Genomic DNA, 15,108 nt, shown 5'->3' on the forward strand with positions numbered 1-15,108 from the left:
GATCAAATATGTTTCTGATCATCTCTTCTACTTATCTTTAAAATGATGCTATTTACCTTCAGGAGAACAGGCGTGTACACATGTCTCTAATAGCGTGAAATATCTAACACCATTTTCCATGAACTCCTCGAGTCCCAAGTCCAAAAACATAAATTTATGTCAGTTCAACCTTCAGTCCTTTTACAGATAATCAGACCAAGTCAACAGCCTTATCCAACGCTTGGCAGTATCCTCAGAGTTTTTTTTATTCTATAAAATAAGTGGTCTCTCTGCTCAAAGCAGCTGAAAATCCCCACATTACGATAAAAATAAAAGGAAATTTAAATGTCTTGACCTACATAAACCCCTAACATTTGTTTTATCTTTTAAAGTCTCTTTCATCCCTTTCTCTTCTCCAGCAATCCATTCCCTCAGTCCCCTCAGGGTCTTCTCCATGGAGCCCGTTACCTAAGTAGGAATGTACCCAGCAAACAGCCATGGAGGGAAGAATGGAACTGAGTCACAAGGCCAAACCAGGACAGAAATACTGGGGTATGATCTCAAATCTATTGGTATGAGGAAAACTGAATAATTTTGAGTTCTCAATTATGTTATTGTTAAATGGTGGAGACTTATGGTTTGTCTCATCAGTTTTATTATGGAAATAGAGGGGAGATTTTTACAATGGAAGGATTTGGGTTTTTCCCAGTGATTTTATAATAAAAATCGTATTTATTCAGTTATTAGTTATGAGTCAAGGGTTCATTTTATCTATTTCAAAAGTCCCTGACTGAACCTTTACTGGGCTGTTATTTTTTTTAATAGACCAATAAACCCAAAGAAACAGAAACTTTTATTTTTTAGGATGCCTGCATGAACTGAGATGCAACTATTAATCAAGTTCTTTAAAGAGATCTGAGAAATGATATGTCTTCTCCAGTTCTCCTGTCCCCCTTCCCCACCCCTACTCCACTCCCCAAATATTACGATGAAAACATGAGGTATTGTTACTCTTTCACTGACACAAAGCACCAACTTTATAAGAAAATCAACTCTGGCCAATGATTTAGTTAAATGCTGGAAAGCACACGGGATAACAATTTCCTCTTGCTTTTCCTTTCCTCTGGGATTCCCTCCTGCAATCTTAAAGCAAAGTGAGCTAGCTGAGATTCAGTAAAAATAAATGTAATATTAAAAATAGGGCATTATTTTGAAATATTCAAAATCTCACTAGGCATTATCATCTAGTGACATGTGGTTACACCTATCTTAAGTACTTATCATCTCACCGTGAATATTTTGCCACGTGTCTTTTTCCCTTATTGTCTTTGTATCCTCCTGCTGTTCTCCACGAGAGGGCAGACAGGGGCAAGAAGACAATTCCGTTAAGAAATCTGGTTTAAAAAAATAGTTTGATAGCACAGGAAGTAAAAATAATATTGTCTAAAACAAGATTTAAGGATATCCACAGTTTTTATTTTTTTAAATTTTCTTACATACCCTCATCTCTCCATATCAAGGCATTTATCATAAGCAATTTGGGTAAACTATTTTCTGTGTTATGTTCACTAGTGAAACATGAACAATCAAAGTTCAACATTTTGCATCAATTTCTTTTCATCTGGTAAGATTGTGATTGTGCCACTTTTTATACCTTGTGATTTTATAGTTATTTCCTTTGACTTGGATCGTTCAGTAAATAATTCTTAAGAACAATTCCCAATTTTATTCTGAGGAAAATTGCTTCAAAATTACATTCCTAGATATATGATCTGGGTGTATATGTGATTTACAACTGAAATGATGATCTGGATTTTATTTCAGATATACTACTAACATACTAGGCTACCACATTTATATACAATAACTTAGTTTTTCCACTGTTACTATAAAATGGAGACTAGTTCTAGATAAGTCATATAGAAGATTCTATGAATTATGCTTGTTTTCTAAAAAAGTTACTACAAATATACAATATATCATGGGTAAATGGCATTATAGGTTCGTGGATGGGCTGTAAGAACCGCTTTTAAAAGATTTTTTTCACCTTAAACTTCTGGGTAACAAATTTAAAGCAACAAAAACCCAAATATCTTATTTTTCTGGAAATGCATAAATTCTAAACATTGAAATATGAAAAGAATAATTTTGTGTTAAGTAAAAGGAAAAAGTATAACTTTGATTTTAAAAAATACTGTTAAGGGGCACCTGGGTGGCTCAGTCAGTTAAGAGGCTGACTTCTGGTTTCAGCTTGGGTCATGATCTTGGGGCCCTGGGATGGAGCCCCAATTTGGGCTCCCCTCTCAGACGGGAGTCTGCTTGTCTCCCTCTCCCTCTGCCCCTCCCCCCACTCGTGCACGTGCTCTCTCTCTCTAAAATAAAGAAATCTTTTTAAAAAATAAAAAAATAATAAAAATACTGTGAAAAATAGTTTGAAGGCTACCTGAATTCATCATCTAATATTCTGTTTTCATTAACCTACTTCCCATACTCATTTTACATTCCCTTTCACATCATATTGTACTCACCTTAAATGGAATAAAAACTTTTGATATGCACTGACACTGACTTCATTAAAATACTAAGTTTTGACATTTTGGAAGACTTTTCTTATTCCATTCTAATAAATGGAAGGGTTTTGAATTTCAATGGCTGAAAGGAAGTCAGATTTTAGTTATATGAATCCAGGGTAACTTCATTCATAGATCAAAAAAGACCTCTCGGGGCTTACAAAATCTTTATTATTTTCAAGCTACAAGAAATAGTTTGGTAGAGAGCTTGATAATGGAAAACATATTCTTCTGCGATCAATCCACTTAGGGGAGCTTTCCAGCTGTGAGACAGTCTCTCAAACTTAAAAGTTCTCCAAAGTTCTCCTTGGCCTGGAGCCCAAATTTACTTATAACAGAATATGACTGTGTAAAAAAAGCTTTACAAAATATAGTAATTTTTGTCACCTTGCTAAAAAGTTAAAATGATTTATGACATTTTTAAGGATTGTTAACACTTCAAATGGTTAGATTTGAATGTTTAGAATTAGCACAATTTAAATTTTCACCAATTATTTTAGATTGTATTAATTCTTGTAGGCTGAACAATATGCCCCCAAAACTAAAATTTCTACTTTATCATGCTAAGTATGTCACATTGGAAAGGGCTAGTGGAGAAACTTAACTTATCCCTCTGGTATATAAAGAGTATTAAAATATAATCATCATAACAAAAATAATGAAATCTTTCTTTACACAAAATAGTTATTAATCTTAAGAAAGAAAAGTCATCAGAGCACATTCAATTTGGGGGAGTTTTGATATTGAAAAGCCATAGACATCTACATTTAAAGTTACTCAAACATGAAGCAACGACAAAGGGATTCCAAAAGGAAAAAAATAATAATTTTTGATGTGTAATCGTACAATCCTTCCATCACTAGTAAGACAAATCTACCGGGGATGATGAGATTCATATATTATACTATCTTAAGGTCTAGTGTAGTAACCTAGCTCTAACAATCTTGTTTCACAAGATAAAGACATAATTTATATTTCATCATGATGGATTGCTTTGGGACCCTAAAATGTGTGAATTCTTGTTTGACATGACTTGTCTTCAAGCCAACCCCATTTATTTGGAAACACTTTGAATAACCCATTTTATCACATGGGGAAGAGTTAAAACAGGCATACACCTTTACTTGTAAGTATAATTTAAAAGTGATAGTGGCAGGGGTGCCTTGGTGGCTCAGTCGGGTGCATGTCTGACTCTTGGTTTCAACTCAGGTCCTGGTCTCATGGGTCATGGGATCAAGCCCTGCATGGAGCTCTGTGCTTAGCAGGGAGTCTGCTTGAGGATTCTCTCCCTCTGCCCCTACCACCACTCGCCTGTGCACTTTTTCTCTCTCCCTCAAATAAATAAATCTTACATGAATAAGTAAAAGTGACAGTGGGAGTGGCTGACATAGAACTTTTTTTCTTATGGACAGATCAGTGTAAAATCTAACACAATATGACTCTTTAATTTCTTCTTTTAAAACAAATGTGGATGTTTTGAGATGTATCACTAATGTATACCAGACTACTTCTTATGAAGCCTACAGGAAGGAGATATTATAATTAATCAGGTAATTGCATCAAAGTGAGGAAGAATAAAGCATTTTACAAGGTGATGGCTTCTATGCAGGTGATTTAATTACCACCTTCAAACTGACACCCAATCTACACCTCCAGTCCTGATTAATTTTCCTGAATTTCAGACTTGCAACTGAGATTCAGGTATCTCACAGGTCCTACCTTGGCATAAACATGCCAACAAATAAACTCTCTCCCTTCAAATTTCTGTTTTTTCCCAGGTCCCTTGCTCAATGAGAGTCGGAGTTTACTGGTCCAGAAGTTTAGGAGATTATGCACAATTCTTCCCTCCTTAGCCTCCACCTCTGACCAGTCAATAAATAATTATCTCTTAAATCTTTAAGTCGATCCCATTCATGTCCAGTGCCTAATGCTTCAGTCTAACTTAATGTGATTGCTACTTTCTAAAAACCTAGGATTTCTCCACTATGTCCCTTGCCTCCAGTTTTTCTTGCCCTGTTTGTCAGTGCTTCCCTCCAGCTCTCCATCCACAATCTGTGAGAAAAATCTTCCAAAACAATAAATATATTCATGTCACTTCTCTATTTAAAGATTTTCAGTTCTTCTCATCACTAGAGAGCAGAATAAATTGTTTCTTCTGCATGTATGTCCCTTACTTATCATTTCCCTTCCACTCTCCATGCATGCATCCGCCACTCCAAACCATTTGTTACTCTGAGTACAGAAAACTTGCCATAACTTTGCACATGTTCCCCCTTAAAAATGTGTCCTTCCCCCTTCTGCTTATTTTTTAAGATTTATTTGTTTATTAATTGATTGATTATTTGAGAGAGAAAGAGAGAGAGAGCACGGCGGGGGGCAGGGAGGAGCAGAGGGACAGAGAGAGAATCTTAAGCAGACTCCCTACTGAGCATGGAGCCCCACACATGGCTTGATCTCACGGCCCTGAGATCAGGTCTAAGTTGAAATCAAGAGTCAGTCACTTAACCAACTGAGCCACCCAGGCACCCCCTCTTCTGCTTAATTTACTCTCATTTTTCTTCTCTACACCTTTGATCAAGTTTACCTCATTTGAGAAGCCCTTTCTGAATTACCAGTGAGGGTTGGATATCCCTTCTACTATACTCCTGGAACATCCACTTAATATCTACCAATATCATAGAGTCTTTTACTGTGCACAGTAACTGTTGCCTCACTGGCATGTATCAGTTTGCTGTAAGCTTTTTAGGGACAAAGTTTATGCCTTTAATTTTGATCAGAGCTTCCTGAATTACAGGTCAAGATGCTCAATAAATAAAATCATACAAACACTTCTCTGCTAAGCAAAGCCCTTTGACATTCCTGTATTTGCTGATAATCATACTATTATAACATATAATGAGACAACAATAACTCACATGATATGCTTTAGAGTTTACAAAGGATTTCACATAACTTATGGAAGCAGGCAATGTTTTCATTTTGTGGATAAAGACACAAACTTTCACAATATTTGAGTAATTTATCCAGTGTTCTTTAGTGTGTGGTAAAATTGATATTCGATCCAGTTTAAGTTTGATTTCAAAATCATTTTTTTTTGCAGTTGGTCAAACAGAGTGATCTAGTTTAAATTCATAACTTAAAAGCTTACTACTTCTTAATGTTAAGCAGCTTTAGTATGCATTCCATTACCTCAGAAATTGGGCTAAAATCACTTGCTCCAACAGCCACATCAAGCAATAATAGTCCATCAGTAATAGCCCCTTCAAGCAGTTATTTATCAAATGCTCAGTATAAAAAAGACATGGTATATTATGGAAAGACAAGCCCTGCTCAAAATCCTTTGGGGAAACATATTAATTGCAACTACAGGCACACATTATGAAGAATCATCATTATCCTTGCTGAGCTGTTTTACAGACAGAGAAGATGAATAGGGCCAACATTTTTTCCATAGGAGGACATCTCCAAATTTTTGAGTAGGTACCAATAAAAGACGATCAGCAAAGGGGAAATACTTTATACTTTGTTAACATCTCTCTGTAATAGTGATGATCTTCAACTCTATCAAGAGTTATAAAACAAATTTTATGGGTCAGAGGGAACTAGGGCAACTTTGAAATTCACTGCCCTAGGCTCAGTGACATGGACCTTTTTCCATCTCCTTCCAATGTAAGATCTAATCTAGCCACTGTAACTCAGTGTTTTTATTGAATTTTACCTTAAAAGACATATTCGGAATGCTAGAGGAGGGTCCTTATTTATTAGGATATTATATAAAATATAATAATAACGTGTGCATATATATGTTTGTATAGGTGTGTGTGTACATTCTCTGTAAAATAGTTAAAATGTTAGAGAGAGACAAACCTTGGTTATTATTACATTTATTCCTTATTATTTTAGAGATAATATGAATAAAGCCAAAAAGGACTACTTGACCTGCCTAAGGTCCCTCAATCAATGATCATTCTATTTAATAAACATTGCTCCCTCTATTCAATAAACATTGTTACCCATTGGAAAGTATATTGGCTCCAGGATCAGGTCAAATTCTTCCAATCTCAAGTTTTTAGGGTTCTGAATTAACACTATATATATCTATATTCCTTCATATACATTTTATGATGGAAAATACATATCATATGATGTCTGGAAGGAAATCTTTGCTCATCGTGGTTTGTCATGGGATCTTATCCCCAAGCTCCTCACATGGTCCGTGCCAGTCCTTTTAGGATTAGCAGCTGCTATGAGCAAACACATAGCAATAAGGCTGAGTAACTTGGCACACTTTAAATAGATCAAGTTTGGTTTTAATTTAAAGAATAATTTGACTCAGTAATGTTATTTAAACAAATGTAAAAGCTCTCAAAAAAAAAAGTCACGTGTAGTAAATGATCAAAGCTGTGGTTATTTAGGTTTTTGTTTGTTAAAAACATTGAGATAATATTTTTAGCAAAATTTTCCATTTAATTCTTAACTATAACTTTGGAGGAAGAGACCTAGTTAAAATTTCAGTTTCTATTACTTTGCCAGAAATAAGCATATTTGGTAACTATTTGGAATAGTCTGTCTATTAGTTTCAAATCAATCTGGATTTAAAGTAGTAACATCAATCACTAACACTAAAACAAATTAGACCAGACAAAAATATCCTTACTTTCCTTAGTATCATGTTACTTCCCTATTATAATGTTTTAAGGGATATTAAGTATAAAGTAGCCGGAAATATGGGGACAGTACAATTGTCATTTTTAGATCTTTAATATTTAACTACACTCTTTATAAAGCAATGGGAGCTTCTATTTCTAATAAGACAGAGTATATTATTATCCTATTGCTGTTGTTATAAATTACTACAAATCTAGTGGCTTAAAATAACACAAATTAATTATTTTACAGTTCTGGAGGTCAGAGGTCTAAAATGAGTCTTACTGTTCCAAAATCAAGTATGTTGGCAGGGCTTCCTTCCTTTCTGGAGGCTCTAAGGGAGAATCCGTTTCCTCGCTTTTTCCAGCTTCTAGAAGCTGCCCACATTCTTTGGCTCAAGGCCCTCTTCCATCTTCAAAGCCAGTAATAACTAGTTGCATGCTTCTCACATCACCTCACTCTGACTCTCCTGCCTTCCTCTTTTACTTCTAACAACACTGTGATTACACTGGGCCCACCCAGACAACTCAGGGTAATCTCTCCTTCTCAAGGCAGATGAATTAGCAAACTTAACTCCATCTGCAACCTTAATTCTCCTTGCCATGTAACATAACACATTCATAGTTCTGGGAATTAGAACATAAACATAGTTAGTGGGCCATTATTCTGCCTACCACATAGGGTTAAAAGACCCAGCTACTTAAAACAACAATGTTTATATATATTTTTAATATATATATACTTACATATGTGTTATATATTTGTAATTATATAAATGTATTTTATTTAATGTATAAATACATATATTTATATCCAAAATATGTAACTATATATTAAAAACATAAATATATAAAAAAGTATATATATTAAAGAATTGAAGAGCTAACAAGAGGACCACAGAGACAAAAATTGAAGTAAAAACAGGAATTCATGGAGTGTGAGAACTAGTTTTGGGTTGAGGACATTTGTGCTCTATCAAACATAATTTAGGTTTTGGCATCATCACCTGGGTAAAGGAGAAAATAAATAAAAACTCAGGAACCATGCAAACTGGGCAATCTAACAGAAAGCCCTTCCCACATGAATCTGGAATCCTTAATGACCCCACCTACCTTTCTAACATGAAGCTACTACAGAAAAAGTTATATAGACCCTGAGCAGAGATGGGAGAAAAATGTCTCCAAGAAGTTGCAATCACAAGCCAACACTTCCTCAGAGGTACAGCCAAGTTTACACATCTTAGGTGGACCAAATAGCTTATCTGGTAGAACCTCTGGCTGTCTGGCTAAAGCAAATACAAATTTTCTCTGGAGAAAATCACCCTCATCTTAGGCCTTAATGAATCACTAAACATAATTGTTTAAAGGCAGTGACCAACATATAATGAAAAGTAATCAACTTCACAAGAAAACAAAGCATCCTGAGTAACAACAAACACAAACAGTAGAAAGTTGAAAGACATCTGTTGACATTATCAGACATATATTCTAAAATAACTCCTTTTACCATGTTTAAAGAAATAAAAGAAATTTAAAAATATTTGCAGGAAGTAAGAAATTAAAAAGTAATACATTTTTTAAATGAGCTTATGGTAAATAAAAAAAATACAATAAAGAAAATTTTTTTTAAGATTTTATTTATTTATTTGACAGAGAGACAGCCAGAGAGAGAGGGAACACAAGCAGGGGGAGTGGGAGAGGAAGAAGCAGGCTCACAGTGGAAGAGCCTGATGCGGGGTTCGATCCCATAACACCGGGATCACGCCCTGAGCCGAAGGCAGACACTTAATGACTGAGCCACCCAGGTGCCCCAAAGAAAAAAAATTTTTTAACTAAATGGATGCGTTTAATATCAGATTATAATATCAAATTAGATACATGTAAAGAAAGAATCTGTCAAATGTTAAGGAAATGTCATCCAAATGTAGCACCAGGAATAAAAATATAGATGAAAAGTTTATAAAAGAGAGAGAGAGAACTTAAGAGACATAGAAGATATAGTAGCAAAAAGAAAGGAAGGGAGTATTGGATTGAGGCAATATTTGATAGGTGAAAGTTTGGGGATTTTCCAGGACTGATGTAAAACACTGTTTCATAGCTTCAAGAAGCCACATGAATTCCAAGCATAATAAATAAAAGGAAAGCCAAGCCTACATATATCATATTAAACTATAAAACACTAGATACAAAGGAAAATGTTTAAAGTTGCTAAAGCAGGGGAAGGATAAAAGGCAGGTTCCCTTCAAATAACTGACAGTTGGGATGACAACTGACCTCCCAAGAATAGTTACAGAAGTCATGGGGTGATCAAATACATCTTTAGCATGTTGAAAGAAAATAATTGCCAACCTAGAATTTTATACCAGGGGTGGGCTGCAATCTTTCAAGAATGGAGTTATGAAACAAATACATTTTCAAATAAACAGAAAGTTTGAGAATCCACTGCCAGCCAACAATTCAATGAAGGGAATTCCAAACAATGAACTCACCCGAAGAAATGTGATCTGAGAGAGAAGTTCAGAGACACAGAAAGAATACAGAGGAGACTGTAAATATGTGGCAATGTCTATATGAACATTCAATATGTAACATAACTAGATCAATATTTAATACGGCTAAAAGAAAAACAAATCTTTGGTGGACAGAGAAAACCCTTCTATGACTTCCCTTCTTTCATGGCAATAGAGGCATATTTCTCACTGACCCCCATAATGATGATCTTAAACAAACAAACTAACTAACTAAACCCTCTCTCATTGACTTTCTAGTAACCATATTCCAGGCATAGTGCTAAACAATTTACAGTTACTACTCAGTCCTGTTAGGTAACAACTATTAAACTCATTTATAAGTGAGAAAAGGGAACAATAAGTTTACACAGTATTCATGTATCCTAAAACTAGTAAGCAGTTAGGCCCAGATTTGCCTTACTTTTGTCAAAAAAAAAAAAAAAAAAAAAAAAAGCCTAAAACCCCGTATCTTTACAGCTACGCTTCCTGAAAAGGATGGGTAATTTTTACTAGCAGATGCACCTGTGTTTTGGAGAGTGAAAGAATTTATGGTTCTGGTATTACAAAATGAGATGAAATAAAGCAAATGGTTCATGAACTCAAACACAAAGGACAGAGTTAAGGAGAAACAGAATAATGTTGTAGTAATATAACAATATAAATCATAGTCAGACATTTATTTTGTTCAGTAACTTAGGAAAATAGCAAAAAACCTGGCAAATATATATGATTGAAGTTTGTAAATGTTGATTTTATATACTTTAACTCTACAATTAAAAAATGAAAGCAACTACATTGTATTTTCAATCATATTTTAGCCTTCAAAAATTTGATGAGATTCTCCTCATATTTAAATTAATCTGAGGGGTTTTTTTTTAGTTGATTGGAAAATAATTGAATTTATTTTTTCTTAGTTTATTCTTAAATTTTATTTATATCAAAAAGCAATATACAAAAATTTATAAAGTATAGTATAGTAGATCAAATAATGACCCCCTAAAGATGTCCCTGTCCTAATCCCTGGGACCTGTGAGGACATTACCTTACATGGCAAAAGGGACTCTGCAGATATAATTATGGTTATAAACTTTAAGAGAGGAAGATCAATCCTGAATTATTCCAGTGGATCCAATCTAATCACTTGAGCACTGAAAAGCAGTGAAATTTCTCTGGCTAGAGGAAAAAAGAGGAGAAAAAAACTGTGGCAGAAGGGGAGTCAGATTCCAAGCATCAGAAGGATTTGATACATCATTGCTAGCTCTCAGATGTAGCGTCATAATACAGGAACTGAAGTGAGGGCTCTCAGCAAAGACAGCAGTCCCTAGCCGACAGCCGGCAAAGAAATGGGAACATCAGTACTACAACCACAAGGCTCTGAATTTTGCTAACAACCTGAATGAGCTTGGAGGACATATTTTCTAGAGCATCCTGATAAGAACCCAGCAGATGGACCTCTTGGTTTTGCCCTTGTGAAACTTGGAGCAGAGAAACCAGCTGAGCCAATCCAGACCTATGACATACAGAGCTAGGAGACAGTAAATTTTTGTGTTGTTTTAAGTCACTAAATTTGTGTTAATTTGTTATGGCATCAATAGACAACTTACACACGCAGCAAAACTTTTAAAGTATAACTGAAGTAAAAATGAAAAGAAAAGTAAAACATCTGCAGATATTTGCTACATATTTGACTCTGATCTATTTAGCAATCAACACAGAAAAATAGGATCTAGTTACAAAATTAATAGGCATCAAGTATTTACCTATAGACATTACCTATTGACCTAAATACCTGTTCTAAGAATACAAAAAGACAAAATTATGTATTCTAAGAATACAAAAACACTAATTCAAAGAAATACATGTTCTCTGATGTTCACAGCAGCATTATTTACAATAGCCAAATTATGGAAGTAGCCCAAGCGTCCATCAATTGATGAATGGATAAAGAATATGTGAGATAGGGGCACCTGGGTGGCACAGCGGTTGGGCGTCTGCCTTCGGCTCAGGGCGTGATCCCAGCATTATGGGATTGAGCCCCACATCAGGCTCCTCCGCTATGAGCCTGCTTCTTCCTCTCCCACTCCCCCTGCTTGTGTTCCCTCTCTCGCTGGCTGTCTCTATCTCTGTCGAATAAATAAATAAAATCTTAAAAAAAAAAAAAGAATATGTGAGATAGATAGATAGATAGATAGATAGATAGATAGATATATCTCACATAGAATATTATTTAGCCATCAAAAAGAATGAAATCTTGCCATTTGCAATGAAAGGATGGAATTAGAGAGTATTAGGCTAAGCGAAATAAGTCAGCTAGAGAAAGACAAATACTATATGATCTCACTCATATGCGGAATTTAAGAAACAAAGTGAAGGGGAAAAAAGAGAGAGAAACATACTCTTAACTAGAGAACAAACTGATGGTTACCAGAGGGGAATTTTTGGGGGGATGGGTTAAATAGGTGATGGGGATTAAGGAGTGCACTTGTTGTGATGAGCACCAGGTGATATATGGAAGTGCTGAATCACTACATTGTACCCCTAAAACTAATATTACACTGTATATTAACTAACAGAATTTAAATGAACACTTTAAAAAAAGAGATAAGTGATTCCATCAATTTTCTGTAACTATACCTGTTACTGAGCTCAGAGAAAAAAATCTCTTTCATTAAGAGGACCATAATGAACAATGTCTTTAACCTCAGAGTAAAAGAAAGACTATCATACCACTTTTCATAACTTTCTTAATTATAGGTCAACTTCACAATACCTAAACAGTTTAGTAAATGTCAAATGCCACAAGACCTCTCTGATGTTCATAATTTCAATTATCTAGAAAAATAATTTCTGAATTATGTTCTAAGAAGCATTCATTTTGAGAGGCATCATTAGGAGTAATATCTCTGAGTAGAACACCATGCATTGGTTGCTCATGCCAGGGGAGGAATCACAAAGATCATCCCAACGCTAGCCATCAAGAACAGAGGTCCAAACACTTCTGCCCATTGCATCTTGGCATAGGAGTTGCCAAGGAAAACACAACACAGTCAAGCACTGGTTGGAACAACACTTCTACTCACAAAGAGGCCAGACAGTGAGATCAAGTCCAATAGTGTACACCAACTCCCCCATGGCTGGTGGGTACCCGTGGCAGCTGAAGCACGGCAACTGGCATAGCACACCCCGTTATGCTTCAGCAAAAGGACCTCTCCTCCTCCTCCGTGGAGTCTGAAATACTGACAGCTGAAGGTGTGCTTGCAAGACACTGACATACTTGCTTAAGCAAAATAAAGGAGCACTCGTTGAGTCTGAAACACAGAAAGACATTTCCTGCTCAAGGATAAGCCTGGTATAGTCTATGTGTATTCCTTATCTCTTGGAGAGAAGTATTTGAGGCCTAAGATCTATTCTTGTGACTAAATGGAGGTCTAAAAACTGCACATGAGACTGCCTTTCCCAACCAAAATAATAAAAGAACAAAAAGTTTTGTCAGATACTTGGGCAAAAGGGATCTCAATAAAATAGACTTTTTTTCCTGCTATAAGACACATTGAAGTCTTTAATAGGCTAATATGCATATATACTCTCAACATGTTAGCAATTATTAGCAAAAGAAACTTCATGAAAAAACATTCTCAAAGTAGATTTCTGTAACTAAATAAATCAGCTTACTTTACAGGTTTATTGATTATATATCACTTAAATTATTTAATTATTTTTAGGCAGCATGTATATAGCATAACTCACTGTCTGCCAATGGCACTCCAATTTCATGGCAATAAAACCAAATTGTCTTCATATAATGAGAATGTTTAGCTGTTGCTCTCTATAACTGGCAGGATGGACATAGGGAGAATGAAATAATCAAGCATGTCTACATGTGGCATTGTTATTAAACTGTAAGTACTTTAATAAGGACTTCCAGTTTACATCTCTGCTTTCCCCTGAATGGTCAAGTGAATTTTCCTTGTGATGCTGACTCTTAAAATAGTAACTCTGACTTTCATTCATTAAATTCTGTGTCATTTTTGCACACGAATCAGAGAAATATTCCAATATAGTGGGAATCGATATTAATCTTGTCTTTTGTTTTAAGATTATTTTAAATCTGAATTGTAGATTTGCACTGTATTCAACATATATAAGGTATGAATTTATGACCCTGAAAAGTAGTCAATGTCATAATCCCAAGACACTGTAAAAGCTTATTTAACCATCCATAACCTGACCATTGACAGATGTCTAGATGAAACCAGATACTTATATTTAGTTTGGGGACATAAAAATAAATGTAGACCAGAATAAATCATAACAGAGTAATCCAGTTTTCTTTATTAAATCAGAGTGGGGATAGGCAAAGAGGTTCAAATTCCACTCAAATTATTGGGTACAATATCATCTTGTAATAAGAGAACTTTCCTAAACTATTGGTTGGCCTAAACTTTCTTACCATTTTAAACACCTGTTAAATCCTCTCATGAACTTGACTGGAGTGAACATGAACACATTCTTTGTAAGCTACCAATAGTAAAATAAAATACCCCAGAAGACTTTCACTTGTTCATTAATTTCCAAACATAAGGTCAGAAATGATTTGATATGAGTATCTGGTATAGCAAGAGTAGAAGAGAATTTGCCACCCAATAAGACAATAGTTATATTTAATGGACAGCACCATTGAATAATTTCCACTGGAAGAGATTCAGAAGAGTTTCTATTCTTTGATAAAAAAAGATTATAAAGTCTTAAAATTGTTCCTTATATGAGTCTTATTATCACACATTGTGATCAAGTTTCCACTGATAAAAGACAAAGACTTGAATTTAGTGTCTCTCTCAAAATGGTATTATTTTAAAATGGGTCAGTTTAAGATAAAAAGTACCTTGCTGTTCTTGAAATTCTAATCTACTTGTTCAATCAAATAAGGTGATACAATTGCCCCAGATGAATTCACAAACCAGTATCAAAAGATGAACTTTGAGTTCTTGGAAATTAAATATTACAAAATTATGAAATGTCTAATAGTATCATTCTTCTAAACTTAACAGAAATTTCTCTTATATAGTTCTTGCTGCATTAATTTTAGGATTGGTCTGATAAGCATTGTCTGCCGGTTCTGTTCAAAAAGAAATTTAATCACAATTGAATCATGGTATGATTTAATTAAAATATTTTATTTATTTATTTTTTTAAAAGATTTTTATTTATTTATTTATTTGACAGAGATAGAGACAGCCAGCGAGAGAGGGAACACAAGCAGGGGGAGTGGGAGAGGAAGAAGCAGGCTCATAGCGGAGAAGCCTGATGTGGGGCTCGATCCCAGAACGCCGGGATCACGTGCTGAGCCGAAGGCAGACGCTTAACCGCTGTGCCACCCAGGCGCCCCTAATTAAAATATTTTAA

At 35.0% G+C, this 15,108-nt stretch overlaps 1 protein-coding gene across 13 annotated transcripts in view; it reads right to left on the reverse strand.

Annotated features, from left to right (window-relative positions):
• Positions 1 to 15,108, reverse strand: part of AGMO (alkylglycerol monooxygenase) — a 366,688-nt gene that overhangs the window by 109,894 nt on the left and 241,686 nt on the right. Inside the window, exon 14 of one of the 13 annotated variants that reach the window (XM_057304528.1) lies at positions 11,964 to 13,013. The exons of 11 other annotated variants lie outside the window; for them this stretch is intronic. In XM_057304528.1, coding sequence (XP_057160511.1) covers positions 12,984 to 13,013 — 30 coding nt within the window. In that variant the 3' untranslated portion in view covers positions 11,964 to 12,983. Of the gene's footprint in view, positions 1 to 11,963; positions 13,014 to 15,108 lie in introns of those variants that run through there. One more of the 13 variants, XM_057304531.1, reaches the window with a different exon arrangement.

The sequence above is a fragment of the Ursus arctos genome, unplaced genomic scaffold, assembly GCF_023065955.2.
Source record: "Ursus arctos isolate Adak ecotype North America unplaced genomic scaffold, UrsArc2.0 scaffold_3, whole genome shotgun sequence".
NCBI lineage: Eukaryota > Metazoa > Chordata > Mammalia > Carnivora > Ursidae > Ursus > Ursus arctos.